This window comes from Callithrix jacchus, chromosome 10, assembly GCF_049354715.1.
Source record: "Callithrix jacchus isolate 240 chromosome 10, calJac240_pri, whole genome shotgun sequence".
In the NCBI taxonomy this organism is placed as follows: Eukaryota; Metazoa; Chordata; class Mammalia; order Primates; family Cebidae; genus Callithrix; species Callithrix jacchus.
In genome coordinates, this window is record NC_133511.1 from 127,079,726 (window position 1) to 127,103,278 (window position 23,553).

Here is a 23,553-nt window from a genome sequence, read left to right on the forward strand (position 1 = left end):
CACATGGGTGTCCCTCCCGCCCACTCCTCTGTGGTTCCTGCAAGATGTGGCAGGTGCACATGAACAAGTATGGGGAATCTACGGCCATCATTCTATCATTAGCTTTTTGTAAATTGCAGTGAAATTCACCTAACCATTTTAAGTGCACGATTCGGTGGCATTTAGCACGTGTTATGCATCCAGACCTCTAATTCCAGAGCATTTTCATGGTGTCGAAGGGAAACCCTGTCCCCATGAAGCAGTCAGTCCTCCTTCCTCCCTACCCCAGCCCCTGGCAACTACCAGTCTGCTTTCTGCCTCTATGGATTTAACTATAAATGTTCTGAGTATTTTATACAAATGGGATGATACAAAATACGGCCTCTGTGCCGTGCTGAGCTCTGATGGGGACACGTGGAGATCCCCGCGACCGAGCCTGGCTGTAAGAGTGGGCCTCTGTCAAGCCCTTATAAAGACGCGGGCCCTGCCCTGAGCACCGCTTGTAGATAAAGTGAGGGACACCCGGTGATAGACCCTCTCAGGCAGGCGCTGGTAACAAGCCCATTTCTCAGATGTGGAGACTGAGGTTGGCAGCGGTGTGGTCAACTGCCCATGCCCACCCCGATGAGATCCTATGTAGACCCAGAGTCTTTGACTCATCTGCTGCCTCCAGACGCCTCTATGATAAGTTTGTGTGACTCTGTGCTGTGAAAATCAACGTGGGAAGGGACAGTAGCCCAACCACCTGCTCCCGCCCGGCCTGGCTTCTTGCTTGCTGCCACCCTCTGTGCTGTGTGCTGTGCTGACTCCTGGGCTCCCCATTTCAGGGGGATGGGCTCCTCCCTTTGGCCACCTTGTAAGGCTGCTGCGCTCAAGGCCGTCTCTCGCTGTTTCTTTGTTGTACACTCGTGGATGGGAAGCCCTGTCCCTGAGGCTGGCTGATGTGGGCATTGGAAGGCCCGGGTCGAGGTTTCTGCCCTTCCTTGATGAGTCCCCTGACATTTCAGAACCTCAGCTCCGTGTCTGTAAAATGGAGCATGTTGTCCCCGCGTTGAAGGGGCCAGGGCAGGATCCGAGGGGACCAGACATGGGAGAGCCCCATGCTAGCGCCTGATGGCGGCTGGATATTATGCAGCATTTGTGTGATGTGGTTGGCACATGGGCAAGGAGGGCCAGGATCGGGAGCCTCAGAGGGCAGGAATGGGAACCATGTGTGGGTGAGCAGGGAGGGCCACAGGAGCACTCTTGAGAAGGATGGTGCTCACGGTTCTTCCTGCCTTCATTCAGCCCGCTGGAAGGTGGTTCTTCATGCCAAGCCTGATGCCAGCTTTGAGGGCTGCCCACCAGGCACAGCATGAGCCTTCACATCTCCCTTCCTGCTGGCCAAGCCTGACTCCACTGCTCCACCCCCACGCCCAGTGCCCACAGAAGCCAGATAATAGGGCATGGTGGGGTCTGTGGCCACGCGGAAAAGGCATGCCCACGTTTTGACAAAGGGATGATTGTTGCTCAGCTCCATCCTTCTGCTGGCGTGCTTCTGCCTTGGAAAGGCATAATTTTTATGTCAAATGTCTTTATTTTTTAAACATAGCTGAGCCAAACAAACCTCATCTTTGTATCCCCTCTACCGTCCATCCCAACCCCAGCCACAGGTTCTGTTCTAGGCTCCAGCCTGAGTCCTGGTCAATCTACAGACACCTCCAGGACATGCTCCTTGCTTCTGTCTGAAGACACAGTACAAATTTTAGAGCAGGGTTCAAGGCCAGGTGTGGCGACTCACGACTATAATCCAGCACTTTGGGAGGCCGAGGAGGGCAGATTACTTGAGCTCAGAAGTTCAAGACCAGCTGGGCCAATGTGGTCAAACCCTATCTCTACTAAAAATACAAAAATTATCCAGGCTTGGTGGCACGCACCTATAGTCCTAGCTACTTGGGAGGCCGGAGAATTACCTGAACTCGAGAGGCCTCTGCAGTGAGCTGAGATCAAACCACTGCACTCCAGCCTGGGCAACAGAGCGAGACTGCATCTCAAAAAAAAAAAGAGAAAGAAAGAAAGAAAGAAAGGAATACCAGCCACCAAGCTCTGTGACTTTAAGCAAGTTACTTAACCTCTCTGTGCCCCCATTTCTCCATCTGTAAGATGGTACACTCTAATAATCAGACTTTTGACAACCACAGCCATTATTTCCTTGAGGAGAACAAAATATCTGCACAGAGAGTCGGTCCAGCATCATGGGTCCATGCAGACTGGAGTCAAATAGGATGAGTTCACATCCAGCGCTGCTGTTCTGCTGCAGCTGGCCCCAGGCACAGCACTCTGGCCTCTGAATGTCAGGGTTGTGAATGGTGTCAGCTTTGTAAACCTATGAATGGGCATCATCCCTCCTACCTGCAGTCGGTCGTTGTGAGGATGAGGTTGACTGACGTCTGTAAAAGGCCAGCCCGAAGATACGTCCTTGTTAACTGTTGTTATGCTGCAGGCTGGCGAGTGCAGAGAGGGCAGAGCCCGGGTGGCAATGGGGTAAGTGTCGTATGGAAGACAAGCCTGGGAAAGGGGAGGAGCTGGGGAGGCCGGGACAGGGAAGGTGCACTTGAGTCAGGGCTCTCCAGAGGGACAGAACGAATAGGCTCTATCGTACGCATGGAAGGGAGTTTATTCAGGAGGATCGACTCACGCCATCACAAGGTCAAGCCCATGACAGGCCGTCTGCAACTCGAGGAGCCGGGAAACCAGTGGTGGATCAGTCTGAGTCCCCAAACCTCGAAAGTCGGGAAGCTGACAGTGCGGCCTTCAGTCTGTGGCCAGAGGCCTGAGAGCCCCTGGCAGAACGCTGGTGGAAGGCCAGACGTCCAGAAGCTGAGGAACCTGGAGTCAGAGGTTCAAGGGCAGGAAGCATCTAGCACGGGAGAAAGATGAGGCGGGAAGACTCAGCAAGTGTGCTCTTCCACCTCCTCCCACTGCTTTTTCCAGCTGCGCTGGCAGCAGACGGGATGGTACTCACCCAGGTTAGGGGTGGGTCCGCCTCTCCCCCTCCGCTGACTCAAATGTTAATCCCCTCTAGCAACACCCTCACAGACACACCCAGAAACAATACTTGGCATCCTTCAATCCAATCAAGTTGACACTCAATGCTAACCATCACAGCAGGTAAACGGGCCGACTCTGCAGGTGTGCGTGCAGCCAGCCCTCCCGGGCAGTGCTCAGCCCAAAAAAGAGTCGTAACAGAGCGCTGTTGCCCTGGGCGGGCAGAGGAGGACAGAGAGAGGCAGCTTTCAAAGCTTGGGGAAGGCGCCGTCCGGGGCCTTGCAGACCAGGCAGAGGCCGGGGGACAGCTGGCCTCCCACATTGCTCCAGAGCAGAGGCAGCGGACAAAGGACATCTTTGAAGGGGCGGAGACCTCCCTGCATTGCCTCCTGGGGAGGGTGCCCACCGCAGACAGACTGCCCTCACTGTCGGCCTCCTAAGGGTCAGGGGCCCTGGGGACTGAGGGCCTCCTCCTGAGCTCCCTGCAGCCCTCCTCACCTGCAGCCTTAGCACTCAGTGCGTGTCTGCTGAGTGGCCGGGTTTCCAGCAGGTGTTTAAGGGATAGTCGTCCCTCACCTGCTCAGGTCTGCATCTTGGCATCCCCAGGCTCCCTGGCCCTCCCTCTTCTCAGCCAGTGGGAAGCCCTTTTGGGAGCTCAGAAGGCGGGAGGAAGGGGAGCAGCCGAGACATTTCTCCCCATCTCCCTCTGCTGGGACATCAGAAATGTCAAGGCCAGCCTGGCCAACGTCTTCTCTGGGCTCTGCCTCCCCTGGGAAGCCCCTCTTCCTCCATGATCGCAGCTGCTTCTGAGCGGCTCCAATTTCTGGTTTCAGTATTGACACTGGGCACCTTCTACTGTCCTGCCACCCTGAAACAGATGCCAGCTTCTACTGTGGGTCATCTCTGGGTGGTCCCAGCATCCCCGAGTGGCTTGTCAGCTCTTCCACTGCCTGTGCGAGCAAGTCCCAGGATTAAATCACCCCAGTGTGAAAGCCCTGCACGGGGTTGGGGGCGTGTCCTATTTCCAGGCTGGGCCGGCTGACACGGTAGCTAACTCTTTCAGTGGGTGCCTCCTAGACAAACCTGTGCACGCTCGGAAGCCCCATTCCCACCTCACCTTAATGGGAAGAGCTTTGTCACACGTAGACTAACGCGCTCTGAACCAGGTTCACACCCGAGACTTGCGTTCTTTCTGACCACATTGCTTTCCATCAAGGACCACATTTGTGAATTCACCCCGCATGCTCACAGTCCACGGCCCATTTTGTTTGCACATCAGTGCTGCTGCTTCTCAGATAAGCTATTTCATCCCTCTGAGCCTCAGTTTCCCCCTCTGTAAAACGGGGGCAAGGGGACTAGCACCTACCTCCCGTGATCACGGTGAGGCTTAGATGACATTGATACTCCCTCACTGCTACTCCAAGTCTGATTATTAGAAGGTGCTATTTTATGGATGAGGAAACAGAGGCAAGAGAGGCTAAGGAACTTGCCCGAGGTTACAGAGCTCTGTGGCTGGTATTGAACTCTGGTATTCTTGCCCTGAAATGTGTACTGAGCGTCTTCAGGCAGATGCAAGAGCCCGGTGCTGGAGGTGGTCTGTAGATTGACAAGCTCCCAACAGTGCCTGGCGTGGATGGAACAGCTGGAGAATCGTGAGCTCCAGGGAACTCTGTGACCATCCTGTCACTCTGCCCCTCAGCCTCTGCTGATTTTCTTTTGCAGGGAGAAGCATTCATGATAAACAGTCCAGTCAGGGCCTCTTCTTTTGCAAGCTGTGCGCTTGCAAAAGTCACTCATTCAGTGCACACTCGAGCAGCTGTCTGTGCCAAGCACCTCTGGGAGCTGAGGATCCGGGAGAACGAAGCCCCATTCCTGCCCCACACACAAGTCACGAGACAGGGATCCCGATGGAAGGCAGCATTGACACCATGAGCGAGACAGACGCAGGCTGAGGAAGGTCCCAAGAGGCGCTGGGTTTTTCTTACACTGAGGGGAATAATCAGTGGCTCCCTGGAGAAGGCAGCATTTGAACCATGCTGTGTCTGTTGGGAATATGAAGCTTAATGCAGCAGGTGCCAGTACAGGCAGACCCCTGGGGTGGTTTGAAGCCCAAGTGAGTGAGTGGCCTTGGCTCACCCCTCATTCCTCCTGACCTCCGAACCAGGATCGCCGAGAGCAATGGTACAGGAGGGTTGAGGCACAGGCTCTGGGCCAGGCTCCCCACCCCTCACTAACTGGCTGGGTAACCTCAGCCGGGACTTGAGTGTCCTATGCCTCAGTTTCCTCATCTGTAAAAGGAGAGAATGATGGTTTCTGCCCCACAGGATTGGTGGGAGGGCTGAACGTGTGAATTCCCATGAAGTTTTTACCCCAATATATCACCCTTGCTCGCCAAACACTGATAAAAGAATGCCGGCCGGGCATGGTGGCTCACGCCTGAAATCCCAGTACTTTGGGAGGCCGAGGCGGGCAGATCACCTGAGGTCAGGAGATAGAGACCAGCCTGACCAACACGGTGAAGCCCCCGTCTCTACTAAAAATACAAAAATTAGTGAGGTGTGGTGGCACGTGCCTGTAATCCCAACTTCTAGGGAGGCTGAGGCAGGAGAATTGCTTGAACCTGGGAGGCAGATGTTGCAGTGAGATGAGATCATGCCATTGCACTCCAGCCTGGGCAACAAGAGCAAAACTCGGTCTCAGAAAAAAAAAAAGAAAAAGAATGCTTTTATGTCATCAGGGACTCTGGTTTTGCCCCCACAGCTGCCACCTTCATGGAGCACTGGAAGCGGAAGCAGATGAGGCTCAACTACCGCTGGGACCTCACGGGCTTCGAGGAGGAAGAGGTCAGTTGCTTTGGCGCCATGCACGGCACACCCTTCCCCCTTTCCCCTGCCCCAGGACCTCCTTAGGACTCACACGGAAGCCCAAGGTCAAAAAGCGCCTCTGGTCCAAGGCGAGGCAAGGCCGCCCACCCCCCACCCCCCATCTGCCTCGCCGCTTATTGCCCTGGCATTCCGAATGCCCTCCGTGGCTGGAGTGACCGCTCCCTGTCTGCTGAAGTGTTTTCATCCCCACGCTCACATGGCATACCAGCTACCAGCGTGGTCTCGGGCTCATGCCAGGGCCCACCACACTGACTTTATTGTTTCTGGGGGCTGCCCGGGCTGTCGGCACCACCCGTGGGGGTGGAGAGGGAATGGACGCTGCCCGGGGATCTCCAAAAGTGGCCGTGAGCTCTTGCCTCCTCGACCTTCCCCAGAGCCAGCTCTGTGCCGGCAGCCAGGCGTGGCTGACAAGTGGGGACGGGTCCTTTACCAACGTAGAGGGAAAGGCAGTGCCAGGCATCTGCCTGCTCCAGAGAGAGGGACGTTCAGTATTACGTGTCCCCTGGGATGCCAGGTGACCCGCACTCCCAGGGATCCCAAGTCCCACAGCAATTCCCTTCAGGGTCAGTGGGAATGAAGAGGAGTAACAGTCCCCGCAATCGGCCTTGGAGCACAACAGAGGCGACCCCATGCACACGCTGTAAGGTGCAACCACCAGATCGCTATTTAATTTTTTTTTTTTTTTTTGAGATGGAGTTTCGCTCTTGTCACCCAGGCTGGAGTGCAATGGCGCGATCTCGGCTCACCGCAACCTCCACCTCCTGGGTTCAGGCAATTCTCCTGCCTCAGCCTCCTGAGTAGCTGGGATTACAGGCACACGCCACCATGTCCAGCTAATTTTTTGTATTTTTAGTAGAGACGGGGTTTCACCATGTTGACCAGGATGGTCTCGATCTCTTGACTTCGTGATTCACCCGCCTCGGCCTCCCAAGGTGATGGGATTACAGGCGTGAGCCACCACACCCGGCCCCACTATTTAATTTAAACAAGCTCCCCCTGTTTTTGGAGACAGGGTCTCCCTCTGTCACCTAAGCTGGAGTGCAATGGCATGACCACAGCTCACTGCAGCCTCAACCTCCCGGGCTCAAGCCAACCTCCCACTTCAGCCTCCCGGGTAGCTGGGGCCACAGGCACATACAAGCACGCCTGGCTAATGGTTTGATTTTTGGTAAGAGTTCGGGTCTTGCCTTGTTGCCCGGGTTGCACTGCACATGCTCCCTTTTAAAAAGAGAAACTTTCATGCATTTTTATTGCAATGTGAACATTTCCTTTAAAAGGCATTTTTCGTTTAAAGGATTTTTTTTTCTTTAAAAAAATTTTAACTTTTATATTGTATTTTCTCACACAATCTGCTCCCTCTCAGACTGAATCCAAGGGTCACTCTTTAGAAAACTGTGGCAGCTCGGGGCTGACAATACTGTCGACAGGCGAGGATATTAGAGTTTTCCGGGCGAGGCACAGCAGCTCAGAGGGTACAAGACGGGCCTCTGGGGCTAGGCTGCCTGGGTTCCATCCAGATTTGGCACCAGCCTTGCTGTGTGACCCCAGAAAAATTGCTTAACATCTCTGTACCAAAGTGTCCTCACTTGATAGCATTTATGGGGTCTCAATGGGTCAATATATATGAAGCACTTAGATCCCAGCCCAGCACAGAGTCAGTGCCCCGTAAATGGCTGCCCAGCTGGTGGCCACTGGGCCACACCTTTACTTGCCCACACAACAGCCTCCCCACTCTTCCTCGGCCAGTCTCATGATCCTGTCCACAAATGACCAGACAGAGACCAACACAGCCTGCCCATGGCACACAGCTCTGCAGGGCAGGGCCGGGACCCAGCCCAGAGCCTTGTCCACAACGGGGCCCTCAGGGTGGTCTCTGCAGGGCGGGGCCGGGACCCAGCCCAGAGCCTTGTCCACAACGGGGCCCTCAGGGTGGTCTCTGCAGGGCAGCGCTGGGACCCAGCCCAGAGCCTTGTCCACAACGGGGCCCTCAGGGGCCCTCAGGGTGGTCTCTTTTCTTGCTGTTTCAGTTAGAAAGATTCAAATAGAAAGAAAAAGCAGTTGTCGTCTTATTCAGAAGTCGATTTCAAATGTCCTTTCTGTGATGTCCCTGTGGCTGGGCGAAAGTTTGGGGGGAGGGCCAGTCTCCTTTGTTCAACCCCTTGGGGTCCCATTCCCTGATCTCCTGACACCGATGACTTGGGAGCTTGATTATGGAGGTGACGACCGAAGTCACTGGGGACACGGTGCCAAGGGGCCTGAATGGATTTCCCAGAGTGAGCCACTCACACCCCCCAACAGCTGGGCAGGGCCTCCTTTAGGAGTAATCTCAGGCCACCCCTCCACACAGCCTGAACCCCAGACTCTGGCGGTGAAGCAGAAGGACAGTGGTGTCCCATCATGTGGCCCCTGTGTGCCTCAGCTGAGTCTGAGACATTTCAGTCCAGCACTGAAATTTGGAAATTTGGGGAATGTCCAAAACCATGGGAGCTACAAAGGCCACAGCCCACGGTGACCCTCAAGCAGCAGTGCACTTTCATGGAACCCAGGGGTCACACCCGTCCTGGCTCACCTGCCCCTGTTTGCCTCCATCCTAGTTGTTAAGAAAACTGTCTTTAGCGGACAGGCCCTGTTTCTAAAATAACAACCTAAGTAATGACATCTTTGTGTTTTCGTTTTTACTTTTCTGGTTCCCTGAAGGAGGCTGTCAAGGTTTGGAATTTTTTGTCGCTCGCTCCTCTATCTTCCCATGGCCTGTCTCCCTGGGAGAGGGCCTTCCCTGGCACCTAATCTCTTTCTACCGTGCAGTTCCTGTGGTTTCTCCCTGCAGGCGGGGTCTCTGCTTTCTTCCCACCTCGGTCTCTCCTAACCCGCTCTTACCTTCCAGTGCCCTTCGCTGGCCCGCTCTCAGCTCTCCAAGGCCTGGCACCTCCGGGCTGCCCACGCTTGCCGACACTTACTGCGTCTCTTCTGACCCACAGCTCCTCCCTAGAATGTTCTCAGGGCCAGTTCATGGCTGGGTGTTCGCTGCAGCCTGGCACAGGCTTGTCCACCTCTAAGAGGACACAGAGGCCAGGTTCTGTGGCCCTCCCAATGGGCTGGGGTTCCCAACAAGCGGGATCACCCTGGGTCACCATGCAGACCACAAACGGGGTGAGGCGGGTTACACTGGAAATGCTCTCAGCAGCCAACTATGAACTGGACCCAAAGGGTGCCTGAGGCTAATCCAGGGACTGATTTGCCAAGTATGCTGACTCTGAGGAGCGCAGACTCACAACTAACACAGCCTCCGTCTCGACGTGGTTTCCTTCACAGGATCATCCTAGAGCTGAATACGAAGCCAGAGTCTTGGAGAAGTCTCTGAAGAAAGAGTCCAAAAACAAAGAGGTAAGGTGGCCGCTGCGGGTAACCTCCCCAGAATAAACCGTGTCATCCACAGTGTAGACCCGGGATCAGCCCAGATAACGAATACTGCAGGCTCTGTAACTGGGTTGCAGCTGCTCAACACTGCCGTGGTAGCAGTGAAAGGAGCCATAGACAAGAGTAAATACATGGGCCTGTGTTCCACGCATTGCGTTCCAATAAAACTTTATTTGCAAAAACAGACAGGGGGCCACATTTGGCCAAAGAGCTATAGTTTATCAAACCTGCTCTAGATCTCTCGTCTTGATGTATCCTGAGGGTGATCTCAAATTTCAGCAAGCGTTTCAACCACAAGAACCATGTGGCTTTGAACCTCAAAGCTTCTTCACAGCACACTCCGCCTGCTCTGTGCTGAACAACGATACCAAACCAGCCTTTGGTATTTGCCAAACCAGCACCTGAGCAAACGGACAGTTCCTTGTTTCACTCGGTCTGTGAACGAGGGAGAGACATGTTGTGGTGTTCTTGAGGCCGTTGTCTGTTTACAATAAGTGTTTTTCTTTTTTCCCAAACCTCTCATTTAAATTAAGTCACGTGGCCGGGCGCAGTTGCTCACACCTGTGATCCCAATACTTTGGGAGGCCGAGGCAGGTGGATCGTAAGGTCAGGAGATCAAGACCAGCCTGGCCAACATGGTGAAATCCCGTCTCTACTAAAGATACAAAAACTTAGCTGGGTGTGGTGGCGGGCACCTATAATCCCAGCTACTCGGGAGGCTGAGGCAGGAGAATCACTTTAGGGAGGCGGAGGTTGCAGTGAGCTGTGATCGCACCATTGCACTCCAGCCTGGGCAACAGGGCCAGGATGAGACTCCGTCTCAATAAAACAAAACCAAATTAAGTCATGTGTGCCACCAGAACCCTTGCAGACCTCCAGAGGCGCTTGCTGGGTTGGTTGATTTGTTGGTTTTTTGAGACAGGGTCTCTCTCTGTCACCCAGGCTGGAGTGCAGTGGTGCAGTCTCGGCTCACTGCAACCTCCACCTCCCGGGTTCAAGCAATTCTCATGCCTCAGCCTCGAAGGTAGCTGAGACTACGGGTGCACGCCACCACACCCGGCTAATTGTTCATATTTCAGTAGAGACCAGGTTTCATGATATTGCCCAGGCTGGTCTCAAACTCTTGGCCTCAAGAGATCTGCCCGCCTCGGCCTCCCAAAGTTCTGGGATTATACGTGAGAGCCACTGTGCTCGGCAAGGCTTTTTAATGGTGTTTTTCACATGACCTGGGACAAGCAGGCATGGGGCTGCTGGCCTTGTCAGCCTCTGACGGAGCCTGGAGATGCCCGCATTGGCTCTCGCAGGTCCCAGCTTTGTGTCCCATCTGCACTTTCAGCCTTGTGGACCAATCAGGACAAACCCCTGGGTTTGTCTTTTCCTTGTCAATGTGTCAGGGGACAGTGCTCACAGGTTCAAAGTGGCCAGGGGTTACACTTGCCAAAATCCCATCTGGAGGGTAAAGTGGGTGCTCTGGAAAGCCTCCTCCCAAGGCCCAGCTCTTCAAATACAATGAGAATCTGGGGTTCAGCTCGGTCCCCCTCTAGCCAGGAAGGAATCATGTGTTTCTAAACAGCCCCGAGGGTCTGAGCGGGACTCAAAGGTGTGCAGAATACAGCCACAAAATCAGGAGTTATCGCCCTAAAATAAAGAGACTGTCCAACCCAACGCACCAGACGGGCACGCCCGGGTGCACGCTGCCCTCTGCCCCTCATTCCCTCCTGAAGAAGCAAAAGGCCTGGATGCCACCATCTCTAAGGCCCTGCAAGCTTCTGGCATGTTTTCAGGGTGACGTCCCAGCCCCCAAGACTGGCTGGAAATGTGTCAGGAGTCAGTGTCTGGCCCCCAAGATGGCCCACCCTGTGGCTTCGTGGTTGAACCCCTTAGAGTGAGCACAGGTGGATATTTCATTCCATCCTAAGGGGGAGAAAGGGGTTTTGTGGCACACGCCATGACCATTTAAGGCAAGGGACTTGACCAAGCCACAGCCTCAAATCTGGGCAGCGGGTGCCGGAAGGAAGCCGCCTCTGGGATCCAGGGTCCCTCTGCCTCTGTGGCCCGTGGCTTGGTTTCAGCCCAGGCTTTCTGATGACATGAACGTGACAGTGGCATGGGGGTTGATTTCTGCAGAGCATAGCGGCGCCCCCAGGCCCTGTCTGCTTCTGATGGGCCGTTTCCTTTATTCCTCCTCCGTTTCATTTCGCTCCCAGCGGCTGCTTTGTGGTTTTTATTTCCCCCCAGCTGTGGCACTGAATTCGTTTATTTAAAAGACCCACCACCTAAGTGGCACATGAGCTTGGGCTTCCGGGTGTGGCTACCTTCCTGCTGTCTGAAGATGCTGGTGGTGACTGGCGCCTTTGCCCGCTACCTCCCGCTGGAATCCCGCCGCCGTCACTGAGACGGGGCATCATGCGGTCCAGGGGAGGGTGCGGGCCGGAGTCTCCTGTCTCCACCACCTTCGTTACAGACGGTCCTACCCAGCCTGAGTCTCTGCCATCTCTCATTTGTTTAAAACGCCCAGAACCCGATTCAGCCTTGGCAGCGAGCTTACTGCTGGCACCAGGAGAGGCCAGCCTGCTGCCAAGACGGGGACGGTTCCCTGGGCCCCGGGGTCTGCGGCACCGCCCCCCCCCCCCCGCTTCACCGCACGGTGCTCTCTTTCCCCCCACCCGCCCTCAGAAGCGCCGGCATATCCCAGAGGACTCCACAAACAAATGGAAGCAGAGGGTTAAGACAGCCATGGCGGGGGTGAAATTGGTACTTTTCTATTTTGCTGGCAACGCGAGTCTTGACTGTTTGCAGACAATCAAAGGCGACCGTGTTTTTCCTCAACAAACTGTTGTATTTTTTTTTAACCTTCACATCCGTGTCTCTCTGCCTTCCTTCGGCACCCAGTGAGCCCGGCGTGTGGCGATGGCACTGCATGGCTATGGTGGGTGCGCGGGGCGGGGGCGGGGCGGGGAGGGGCGGGGGGCTCTGGCTTGATTTGGAGCTCATGATACATGCTTGTCACAACTGCCTGCAAGTGTTCCTTGGTCTTCTCGTTAACACGCATGCCACCCACCCCTGGAATGAGTGGCCTCCTGTGTCATGCCCCTGTCCGCATTCTGTGACCTGATACGTGCATTTGCCCGTCGAAAATTCCACCCCCTTTGAAACATCCCGGGTTAGTGATTGGGGCTTCTCCGGACCAAGCCAGCCGTGGGTTCTAAGAGCCTCTGGGCTGTGTGTCACCGCAGACGACATTTTAACTTGTCATACTACCTGCTTGTTTCAACTTGCTCCACAAAGGAAAAATAACTATTATGGTCTGCGTGGCACTGGGAAGACATCTTTAACCTTCTAGACCTAGAAGTGAGACTTTGAGCTGAAGAAATGGACTCCAAGGCCGGGCGTGGTGGCTCACGCCTGTAATCCCAGCACTTTGGGAGGTCGAGGTGGGCGGATCACGAGGTCAGGAGTTTGAGACCAGCCTGGCCAGCGTGGTGAAATCCCATCTCTACTAAAAATACAAAAATTAGCCGGGCATAGTAGCAGGTGCCTGTAGTCCCAGCTGCTTGGGAGGCTGAGGCAAGAGAATCACTTGAACCCAAGAGGTGGAGGTTGCAGTGAGCCGAAATCGCCCCATTGCACTCCAGCCTGGGTAAGACTCTGTCTAGCAAGACTCTGTCTCAAAAAAATAGAAAGAAAGAAAGAAATGGACTTTAAGTCCACGTTTCTCCCAGACATGGGTCTAACCATCTTTAGAAAGGCAGCTGGCATTTACAATGTCCTGTACACCGAGGAATCCTGGTGTGAAACGGCTCTTACTCCCGTCATCCTGTGACAGAGGTGATAAAGCCCCCAGTGCTTCTTGGAACCCTAGGCGTTTGCATTGGTTAGTCGCCAGGGAGCATTTTCGAAGGTCTTTCTGCGTATTTCTGTTGTTCTAGCTGTCCCTGGGCCCACGCACGCACACGCACCCACACTGACACACAGACACGTCTCTCCATGCTGGTTCCAGCCAGTGAGCAGCGTCGTTTTCTGTTGTAGACTGACAAAGTGAAGCTGACCTGGAGAGACCGGTTCCCGGCCTACCTCACCAACATGGTCTCCATTATCTTCATGGTAAGTTCCAGAAGGTTTAAGCCAGAGGAAGGCAGGAGAAACCGCAAGGAAATGATTGGTGTCGGCCAGGCTCGGGGGCTCACGCCTGTAATCCCAGCACTTTGGGAGGCCGAGGCGGGCGGATCACTTGAGGTCAGGAGTTAGAGACCAGCCTGGCCTGTATGGTGAAACCCCGTCTCTGCTAAACACACAAAAATTAGCTGGGCGTGGTGGTGGACACCTGTAATCCCAGCTACTCAGGAGGCTGAGGCAGGAGAATTGCCTGAACCCAGGAGGTGGAGGTTGCGGTGAGCCGAAATCACACCACTGCACTCCAGCCTGGGCAATAGACAGAGACTCTGTTGAGAAAAAAAAAGAAAGAAAGAAAAGAAAAGGAAAAAAAGGAAGGGATTGGTGTCCCTCAAGCCCTGGTTCAGCCTTGTGTGCGGTGGTGCCATTGGTCCCAGGGTGCGTTGGCCCCATCTCCTCAGGGCAGTGGGTGGGTGGGGGAGACCCACCACTACCCCTAAAATGGGAAGAGACCAGGGTTTCAAAGTGACCCCCAGTGGGGGCTCCACACACCCAGGGAGTGCATGAGATGATTCCCGGTGGTCCCTGATGCACAGCTTTCATTCTGAGAGACATGATGGTTTAAGTATCTAGTCATTCAAAGATGTCATTTAAGAGGAAACTGAAGCCCTTTTAGGAAAACCATTAAATTGGCTGGGCACAGTGGCTCACACCTATAATTCCAGCACTTTGGGAGGCCGAGGCAGGAGGGTTGCTTGAGCTCAGGAGTTTGAGACCAGCCTGGGCAACATGGCAAAACCAAAATACACAAATTAGATGGCATGGTGGTGCACGCCTGTGGTCCCAGCTATGCGGGAGGCTGTAGTGGGAGGGTCGCTGGAGGCTGAGAAGTCGAGGCTGCAGTGAGCTGTAGCCAAGTCACTGCACTCCAGTCTGGGTGACAGAGCAGGACCCTGTCTCAAAAAGAAAGGAAAAGGAACCTGGGTATTTTGTGACCAAAACATAACTTGAGTCCTGATTCGGGCATCAGCATGAAATTACGTAAAAACAAATTTTTCAAATTCTAAAAAAACGCTAAATAAATAACAGGCAGATAGGACATGATAGTGCCACTCAGGGGACTGCAAGCCTGTGGCGTGTCTCGTGGGCAAACCACTTGTGGCTTTTAGGGGATTTCAGCGGGGACTTCAACCCCAATGGATTCCGCCTCAGCCGCCTGCTAGCTGAGTGTACATCACCCGCCAAGTGCGAGGAGCCAGCTGTGGTCCTGTGAGAAATGACCCTGGCTTCGTCCAGCCCCACAGCTTGAAGTCAGAGCCTCCTGCAGCCACCTGGCCCCGAGGCCTGGTACTCAGGGGCCCAGGTTGGCAGCTGTGCACCGAGGGCCACACCAGAGCGTTTCATCAGTCCTTGCTGCTGCCCAGTGCTGGTACTATCCCCCTCCCGCTGATACAGAAACTGAGGCCGAAGGCTACAGCCTCTCCTCTGGCACCAGCCAGAGGCGGTGGCTGTCATCACCATGCAGTCATTGGCATATGCCTGCGGAAGCCACGTGTGAGCTGGACTGTCTGCTCCAAGATCCATGCCATTCTATAGGAACTTGGAGAGACAGAGGCGGGGGCTGCCTTGGTTCTCCAGGTTGAGTGAAGGGCTGAGGGCCCCGACCAAGTCATGGAAGCAGCGGAAGGATCCAGTGTCCCCTTGTGCTCTCAGGCACAATGACAGGGACCCCAACCAACATAAGAAATCCAGAGAAGGGTGGCCTCAGTGGTGGGGCTTGCTCTTCCCCCCTTACCCGGAGAAGGGGAGCCCTTTGGTGGGGGCTGGGGGCTGTTGTGCTCTCTGGCGACTCGATGGGAGGGCACCTGGCCTCGTGTTGAGGGGATGTGTCCGCTCTGGCCAGGCGCCAGGCTAGGGGACTGGGGGATAACCGGAGCCTCCCCACCGCTCACCCAGCAGAGGCCAGCCTGAGGTTCAGCCATTCCTGCTGCAGAAGCAGCAGCACTGTCACAGAAGGGCCAGTGAGGGGATGGGAAGGAGGCGGCCATCTAGGGCTGGTCTGGTCTTTCCACGATGCCATCAGAGTCACTGGACTCTCTGACCTTCTGCTCGCCTGTCCTAGGAGTGGGTCCCCTTCAGTCACAACATGGCTGCTGCACCTCCAACATCACTCCCACCCTCCAGGCCAGAAGAAGGGGAAGGGCAGGGGAAGAGATGGGCTGGGGAGGCAGCCCCTGCCTGAAAAGGTGCTTTCGCAGGAGACTCGCCACACCTCTGCTTGCATCTCATTGGTCAGAACTGTTTCACCTGGCCACCTCCTCTGCAGGGAGGCTGAGGAATGAGCACGCTGCCGTCTCAGCAAGGCAGGATGCTAGGGGAAAGACAGAGGATACTGAGTATGGAGCTAGCCGGCTCTTTTCCCAGCCCTTGACGTCCTGGTAAGCCCTGGTCACAAGGGCTTCATAGGGTTGAAGAGGACACAGATTTGTCCTCAACTTGGGTGTTTCGTTCCGTGAACAAACGTGAGTTGAGCACCTAGGATGTGCCCCGCAGGCTCCTGGTCCTGGAGACGCAGGTTCATTCCAGAGGGGAGATGGGCTAGGGAGACTGGAAGGGAGCCTGCTACAGGGTGTGCCTGTCATGGACCCAACTGCCCCGTGGCAGGGCAGGGGACGTGCCCACTGGGGTGGAGGGCCTCCCTCGCTGAGTCACCCACAGGCCCAGCGTTCCACCCGCACCTCTGCACGCTGGCACAGGGACAGATATCCTGGGGGCCTCTTGGCAGGACTGAGGGGTTTTCCAAGGAAAGCCCTCATTCCCCAGAACTGGCCAGGGAGTGGTCCCTACGCCTTGCAGCAGGGCGTGGCGCGGCTGCAGACGTCTTCCTGGGCAGGGTGTGGTCACCATACCATGTAGTCACTGGCATACGCCTGCGGAAGCCAGTGGTAACTGCCCAGAACGTGAAATAAGAGCTTTTCTAGATTTCCGAAAGCTGCAGACTCCCCCTGGGGAGAACAGGCCCATCCCAAGCTGCAACTGGGGGACACACAGGCCATCCCAGGCCTGCTGGGCCTGTCTGGGAGCCACCCGTGACCGTGCTAGCAAGGATGGGACCTGCCTTCTGCACCCTTGCATGGGAGCAAATGTGCGATTTCCTGGGACATGGGGACACAGGGTGACAAGACAGAGGGGTGGATTCACACCTGGGTGAGGAGCCTGGCTCTGTGTGTGCCCCTCCTGCCCTGCCCTCACTCTGTCCGTCCTCGGTGAGAGCTCAGGATGGAGCCTCCACACCCCTGGGCAGGGCAGGGCAGGGCAGGGCAGGGCAGGGCAGGGTGAGGGAGCCCAGACAGACTGACAGTGGTGTGTGGAACAAGCTTGTCATTGTAGCCAGCTCCCACCACAGTTTCTCAGGCAACCGCCAGCCCATGTTTCATGGAACATTCTGGTCCCACGGTAGGTTTGGCAAGAGGAGGGCTCACTCTAGTGAGAGAGCCGGAAGGGTGCTGCTGGCTTCCGAGCAGACTGCGAGAAGCAACCCGAAGCACCTCCAGCCAGACCCAAAGCCCTGCCCCATCCCAGGCTGCACCCACCTCCTTTACCAGGGGAGGGTCCCTGGGCGGTGGTTGTGAGGGTGGCATGCCTCAGCCCTGCACAGCATCTGAGGATGTCCCTGAGCTCACCATGGGTTGGGGGAGAAGCCCCCACCCGCAGTCCGTCTGCTCTGGGAGAAGCCCCACCCCACAGTCAGCCTGCTCTGGGACCAGTCACTGGCATCGTGGCCATACTGTGTCCTGGGCTCTGCTTGGACAGGGCGCTACGGCTCTGGGAAGATGGGAGCGCAAAGACGCTGTGAACTGCAGGCGTGGGCAGCCCCGCCTGGTAAGTCCCAGCTCCTGCGCTGGGTGGCCCGGTCCGTCTACGTAATCTCTCTGAACCTCAGTGTCCTCTTCCACAAAACAGAAACCAGCCCCTCGTCCATCTATCTCTGGTGGATTCGTGCGCAGAAAGCCCCTGGCATTTGGCAGGTGCCCAAGAAGTGTCAGTCCTTGTTTTGACGCAGAAGAGCAGGAGGGGCGGGGGACACCTGGGCTGAGGGAGCAGATGGGGCAGGTCCAGGTGGGTCCTGGGAGGGTCCCCAACCAAGAGCGCCTTCCCCTGCTGCAGATTGCGGTGACGTTTGCCATCGTCCTTGGCGTCATCATCTACAGAATCTCCACGGCCGCCGCCTTGGCCATGAACTCCTCCCCCTCCGTGCGGTCCAACATCCGGGTCACGGTCACGGCCACCGCGGTCATCATCAACCTGGTGGTCATCATCCTCCTGGATGAGGTGTACGGATGCATAGCCCGGTGGCTCACCAAGATCGGTGAGTGCCCACACCCCGGGCGCTCGCGCCCTCGACTCAGGCGGCTCGAGCCACCTCCCTCTTGCTGTGCAAACTTCAGCTTGTCGTGTACCTTCTCTGCGCCCTGGCTCCCTGTCTCTGAACGGAGATCCTGAGCACAGGCCCTGGCGCACCTCTGAGAGCCCACTAAGCGATGGTGCCAGTGGCCGGCGGAGGCTGAACCAGGCCGTCAGGGCCATCCCAGCCGCTGCCTCAGCGTCTTCCTACCCCTCCCTCCAGAGGTTCCAAAGACGGAGAAGAGCTTTGAGGAGAGGCTGATCTTTAAGGCCTTCCTGCTGAAGTTCGTGAACTCTTACACCCCCATCTTCTACGTGGCTTTCTTCAAAGGCCGGTAGGGACATCTTCAGCCTTTCCCCTACCTCACTTCTCCCAGGTCCAGGGGAGGACTCTCCCTCCCTACAGGTGGGGGGCACCTGGAGCCCAGGGAAGGGCAGACACCATGGCACCCGCAGCCAATGAGGGTCAGGGAGAAGGCCTGGGCCCTGCTGAGGCTCCAGAGCAGCAGGACCCTGGGCAGCAGGGAGTCTGGGCAGTGAGGACCCAGGAGTAAGGGCCCCGGGCGGTGAGGACCCTGGGCGGTGAGGACCCTGGGCAGTGAGGACCCGGGAGTGAGGGCCCCAGGAAGTGAGGGCCCTAGATGGTGAGAGCCCTGGGCAGAGGAGAAACTGGGCAGTGAGGGCCCTGCACAGTGAGGAACCTGGGCAGAGGGGACCCCAGGGACTCCAGACAGTGGGAAGCCCCAGCAGCAGGGAGTCCAGGCAGAGAACCCCAGAAGCCAGTTCCAGGCACTCCCATGACAGGTAGGGAGGAGTCCAGAGTGGGGACAGGAGAGAGGAGGGGTGGAAGTGTGGCCGTTGGCCACCTGAGCCCTGTTCACAGCTCCTGGTGGAGTGAAACCTTCCAAACCTGGACCCTCAGGAGCCATACCAGGCTGTGGCGGAGCCTGCGGCCCACCCACGACGAGGCCCCCACCACCATCATTTCTGCAAGGGGCTGGCTGGGCTGATCTCAGAGCCCCCCCAAAAGGCTGCCTCCTCCGCATCATGTGACTGACCAGTGCCACGCCATTGTGGTCATCTTTTAGCAGATGCGATCAGCAGGGAGAGCCGCCTGTGGATACCCTTGAGGTCCCGCCTGCAGGACTCACACGCCACACAGTCCCCACTTGGGGGTCTCTCTAACGACCTCCCCTATCATTTCAGGTTTGTTGGACGCCCGGGAGACTACGTGTACATTTTCCGTTCCTTCCGGATGGAAGAGGTAACCGAGATGTTATTCATTTCCGGCAGCCCCTTCTGTTTTCCTGACCGTTTGTCTACACTGTACGCTTGGGAGAAGCAGCCGATTTGTTCAGCAAAGAGTAGTTTCTTTCCGTCCTGATGGAACCTTTTCCATTCTCCTGACATGTGTGGGGGGGAGGAGGGGGCTTTGATCTTATTCGGTGTGTTCACATAGAATCACCTAGAAGCTGCTGTACAGTTAAGGAAAGAAAAACAATGACATCTGGTTTTGTTTTCTTTTTCTGTGAGACTGAATATTTCTCTCTGGTTAAGATGAATTAATGAGGGCCAGCGCAATGGCTCAGGCCTGTAATCCCGGCACGCTGAGAGGTTGAGGTGAGTGGATCAGGTGAGGTCAGGAGTTTGAGAGCAGCCTGACCAACATGGTGAAACCCCATGTCTACTAAAAACACAAAAAATTAGCTGGACGTGGTGGTGCATGCCTGTAGTCCCAGCTACTGGGGAGGCTGAGGTGCGAGAATCACTTGAACCTGAAAGGCGGAGGTTGCAGTGAGCCGAGATTTCAGCCCTGCACTCCATCCTGGGCAACAGAGCAAGGGTCTGGCTCGAAAGAAAAAAGATGAATCAGTGAGCACCAAACAGATCTCAGCTACCTTTTTTAACTCAAAATTGAGATGCTTATCTCTTTACCTTCAAACGCCAGGTTGGTGCCATTGGTTTCTGCCCAGCCATGCTGGCCACAGATCTGGTTACAAGTCATGGCCATGGACTTGCTCCACTCTCTGTCCCACGACCAAGGGCTCCATCAGACCAAACCAGGGCTTCAGGGCCTGTTGGAGCTTCCGGTCTCAGCATATCCAACCCACAGAGTAATTCAGCGTGTCAGAAAATAAGAGAGTGGGTCTTCTTGATAAAGACCCTGTGGAACAAGTTATCAAGGATGGGGTGGATATCAGGTACAGGGTGATCTGGCTGTCTGGAGTGCAACCCTAGAGGTTCAACTACCTGATGCAGGCCCCAGGGCAGCCCAAGACATGGTCTCCTCCACAGTAACGGGCGTCTGCTGCAAACTTGTGAAAAGCTCTTTTCTTTTTATATGACATAGTTGATCACCTGTTACAATTGTCCCAGGTTAGAAAAGTCATTAGGTGCCACAAAAAAAAATCAGCCCTGAGACAAAGGATTTTTCAGCCATGCAATTTTTACTTCCTGGACTACAGGAAGGGCACCCTCACTAGCCATTGTGCCACGAGAGTACAATGAACAAAGGAAAACACACAGATTTATCCCTCACGCATTTGGGGTCGTCCTTACTGCTGTATCTGATCTCCATTGGCTGGAGCCAGACCTCACCATCTAAACTAAAACCCGATTGGCTTTAAAACTTTTCTAAACAGGTAAAAGCAGTGGAGAGCTGGGACATACCTGTGAGCCCGTCCAGCACAGATATCTTGGTGAAAGTACAAGGACACAGAATGTACCACGTGCCTGTGAGCACGGCGTGTCTAACAGCTACATGGGATAGGTCTTCACAAAGAGCTACTAGCACACTTGTTCTTTAACAAGAAAGGAAACTTTAAAAAGGAACGTTTCTACTTCTCATATTATATAATCAAGCAAATGGTGTAATTGCTTTCTTTGAAAGCATGGCCCTCCAAGACAAGTTCGGAGTATGTTAGGTTTTATTTGGAACACAGAATAGGTTTACTGTGCCCTGGTGTTTCCTTTGCTGGGACAAGTTAAGCTTCCAGCCCACTTAGGTGTCTGACTGTCACCTGCTTGCCGAGTCCCTGGCCTAAGGTGGCATAGGCCCACTGAGTCAGGGGCATTAGGCCTCAGAGGGGTGGCTGCTGCCTCCCGTGGGGCTTGCCTGCTGCGCGGTGGTGGTGCAGAGCTGGTGGATGGTGACTGGTGCATGGGACTGGGCAGCAGCCCTGGGAAAAAGGAGGCGCCGTGCCGCCCCACCCCGCCCCACCCCGTCCCTGCCTACTCCCTGGCAATGCACTCCCCGATCCCAGCCCCAGCCCCAAGCCCAGCAGCCTGTAGGCGGGGCGTGTCCATTTCCTGGGGCTGCCGCAACTCAACCCCACAGACTGGGTGGCTTCAAATAACAGAGATTGAGTCTCACCGTCCTGAAGGACGGAGGTGCAACACGGAGGTGTTAGCCTGACTGAGTTCCCTTCACGGGCTCTAGGGGAGGACCCGCCTCGCGTCCCCCAGCTTCTGGGGGCCACGGAAGTCCTCATCGTTCGTTCCCCCACCATCTTCACACGGCCCCCACTCTCTGTGCCCACACCTTCTCCTCTTCTGAAGATACCAGTCCTCGGGTGGGTGCCCACCCTGCCCCAGCACGACCCCATCTTGACTTGGCTACATCTGCAAAGACTCTTTTTGCAAATAAGGCCCCGTTCCCAGGGAGCAGGATTAGGACCTGAGTGTCTTTTTTTGGAGGGCACAGGTCAACCCATGGCATGGGGTGGGCCTCCCTGCAGGGCTGCGGCCCCTCTCCCGGTGTCCCTGCGGCGGGGCTGATGCTGCTCTCTGTCCACAGTGCGCGCCAGGGGGCTGCCTGATGGAGCTCTGCATCCAGCTCAGCATCATCATGCTGGGGAAACAGCTGATCCAGAACAACCTGTTCGAGATCGGAATCCCGTGAGTGCGCTGAGGCGGTCAGAGCGGCAGAGCGGGCGGGGTGGAGGGCTGTGCCAGTGGCTTCTGCCGTGGTCTGGGTGGACGCAGGGCCTCCACCAAGACGGGGGCACCAGAAGCAGGGAGAGGAGGAGGACACAGAGGGAAGATGGGGCAAAAGCCACCCCAGGCCAGGCATGGTGGCGGATGCCTGTAATCCCAGCACTTTGGGAGGCAGAGGCGGACGGATTGCCTGAGCTCAGGAGTTTGAGACCAGCCTGGGCAACACGGTGAAACCCCGTCTCTACTTAAAATACCAAAAGTTAGCTAGGCATGGCGGCATGCGCCTGTAGTCCCAGCTACTCGGGAGGCTGAGGCAGGAGAATTGCTTGAACCCAGGAGGCAGAGGTTGCAGTGAGCCGAGATTGTGCCACTGCACTCCAGCCTGGGCAAAAAGAGCAAAACTCTGTCTCAAAAAAAAAAAAAAATCACTAGAGATGCCAGACCTGAGCCCCAAAACTCAGCTTCCTGCAAACCTAACTGCGTGCTGTCGCTTCTCTCAGGAAGATGAAGAAGTTCATCCGCTACCTGAGGCTGAAGCGGCAGAGCCCCACCCACCACGAGGAGAGCGTGAAGAGGAGGCAGCGGTACGAGGTGGATTACAACCTGGAGCCCTTCGCGGGCCTCACCCCCGAGTACATGGAAATGAGTGAGTGCCAGCCGGGGCAGGCTAGAAACAGGCCAGCATGCCAGCTGGAGTGGGGCAGGGCCGCAGGGTGTGATGCCCCTGACCCCGCGGTGCCCAGCATCCCTCCGGAAGCATCAGGTGGGGAGGAGGGAGATGCAGACCGGTGGTTGGTGGGCATGGCTGCTCTGGATGGAGTCCTGTCTTCCAGAGGCCCAGGTCAAGCAGCCACTATCCCAGGCACGGTCCTGTCAGTACAGCCTGACTCAGCCTCCGCTGTGCAGGTCTTCCTCCTCCCTCAGACTCCCACACCAGCCGAGGGCCCAGCCCTGCTAAGCTGCAAGCTCCTGCCTCACTCGGGACCCCCCCACAATCCGAGGTCCCTCCTCTCAGTCCCAGAGCCTTCAAGCACCTACTGTGGGTCTGTGAATCATCTCCCCTTCCTGGCGGTGAGCTCCTGAGTTGCCGGAGCCTGGACTTGCTTACCTGTGGGCTGGCTACAGCTGCCCCCAGCACAGAGCAGGTGCTCAAAGACCCAGGGATCGGACCTTACCCCCTCAATTGTGTGACCAGCCAGGAGGATGCCGAAGGATGGTGCATACCTTTCAGGGGTTAGCAGGAGGCCAGGTGTAGCCCGCACAGCCCTGGAGTCTCCCTGACCTGGTTGCTTACCTCTGCCTCCTGCCTCCTGCACTCGCTCTGGGCGTGCTGGCCTCCTTGCTGCTCCCCAGCCCCATGGAGCTCAGGTGGCCCCAGGGTCTTTGCACTAGATGTGCCCTCCCTCAAATACCTGCACGACTCACTCTCTCCCTGCCTCCCACGCTCTATTCAGAATGTCCCCCAACAGAGGGGTCGTCCCTGAATACTGTTTGAAAGGAGAAGCCCTTCCTTCACTCAGCCATGGCCCCCACCCTCCCCTGCTTTTGAAAGGGGAAGCCCTTCCTTCACTCAGCCATGGCCCCCACCCTCCCCTGCTTTTGAAAGGGGAAGCCCTTCCTTCACTCAGCCATGGCCCCCACCCTCCCCTGCTTTTGAAAGGGGAAGCCCTTCCTTCACTCAGCCATGGCCCCCACCCTCCCCTGCTTTTGAAAGGGGAAGCCCTTCCTTCACTCAGCCATGGCCCCCACCCTCCCCTGCTTTTGAAAGGGGAAGCCCTTCCTTCACTCAGCC

The 23,553-nt window shown here is 56.1% G+C and overlaps 1 protein-coding gene across 7 annotated transcripts in view; it reads left to right on the forward strand.

Moving 5' to 3' along the window:
* The window catches only part of ANO1 (anoctamin 1), a 202,224-nt gene that overhangs the window by 156,582 nt on the left and 22,089 nt on the right, over positions 1-23,553 (forward strand). For 4 of the 7 annotated variants that reach the window (XM_035263624.3, XM_035263627.3, XM_078341677.1 and 1 more), the window contains 9 exons: positions 5,767-5,849; positions 9,204-9,275; positions 11,985-12,062; positions 13,338-13,412; positions 17,589-17,790; positions 18,049-18,160; positions 19,032-19,089; positions 21,622-21,722; positions 22,262-22,407. In XM_035263624.3, the coding sequence (XP_035119515.1) occupies positions 5,767-5,849; positions 9,204-9,275; positions 11,985-12,062; positions 13,338-13,412; positions 17,589-17,790; positions 18,049-18,160; positions 19,032-19,089; positions 21,622-21,722; positions 22,262-22,407 (927 nt within the window). The remainder of the gene's footprint in view (positions 1-5,766; positions 5,850-9,203; positions 9,276-11,984; positions 12,063-13,337; positions 13,413-17,588; positions 17,791-18,048; positions 18,161-19,031; positions 19,090-21,621; positions 21,723-22,261; positions 22,408-23,553) is intronic. The other 3 variants (XM_035263628.3, XM_035263632.3, XM_078341679.1) reach the window with 1 other exon arrangement.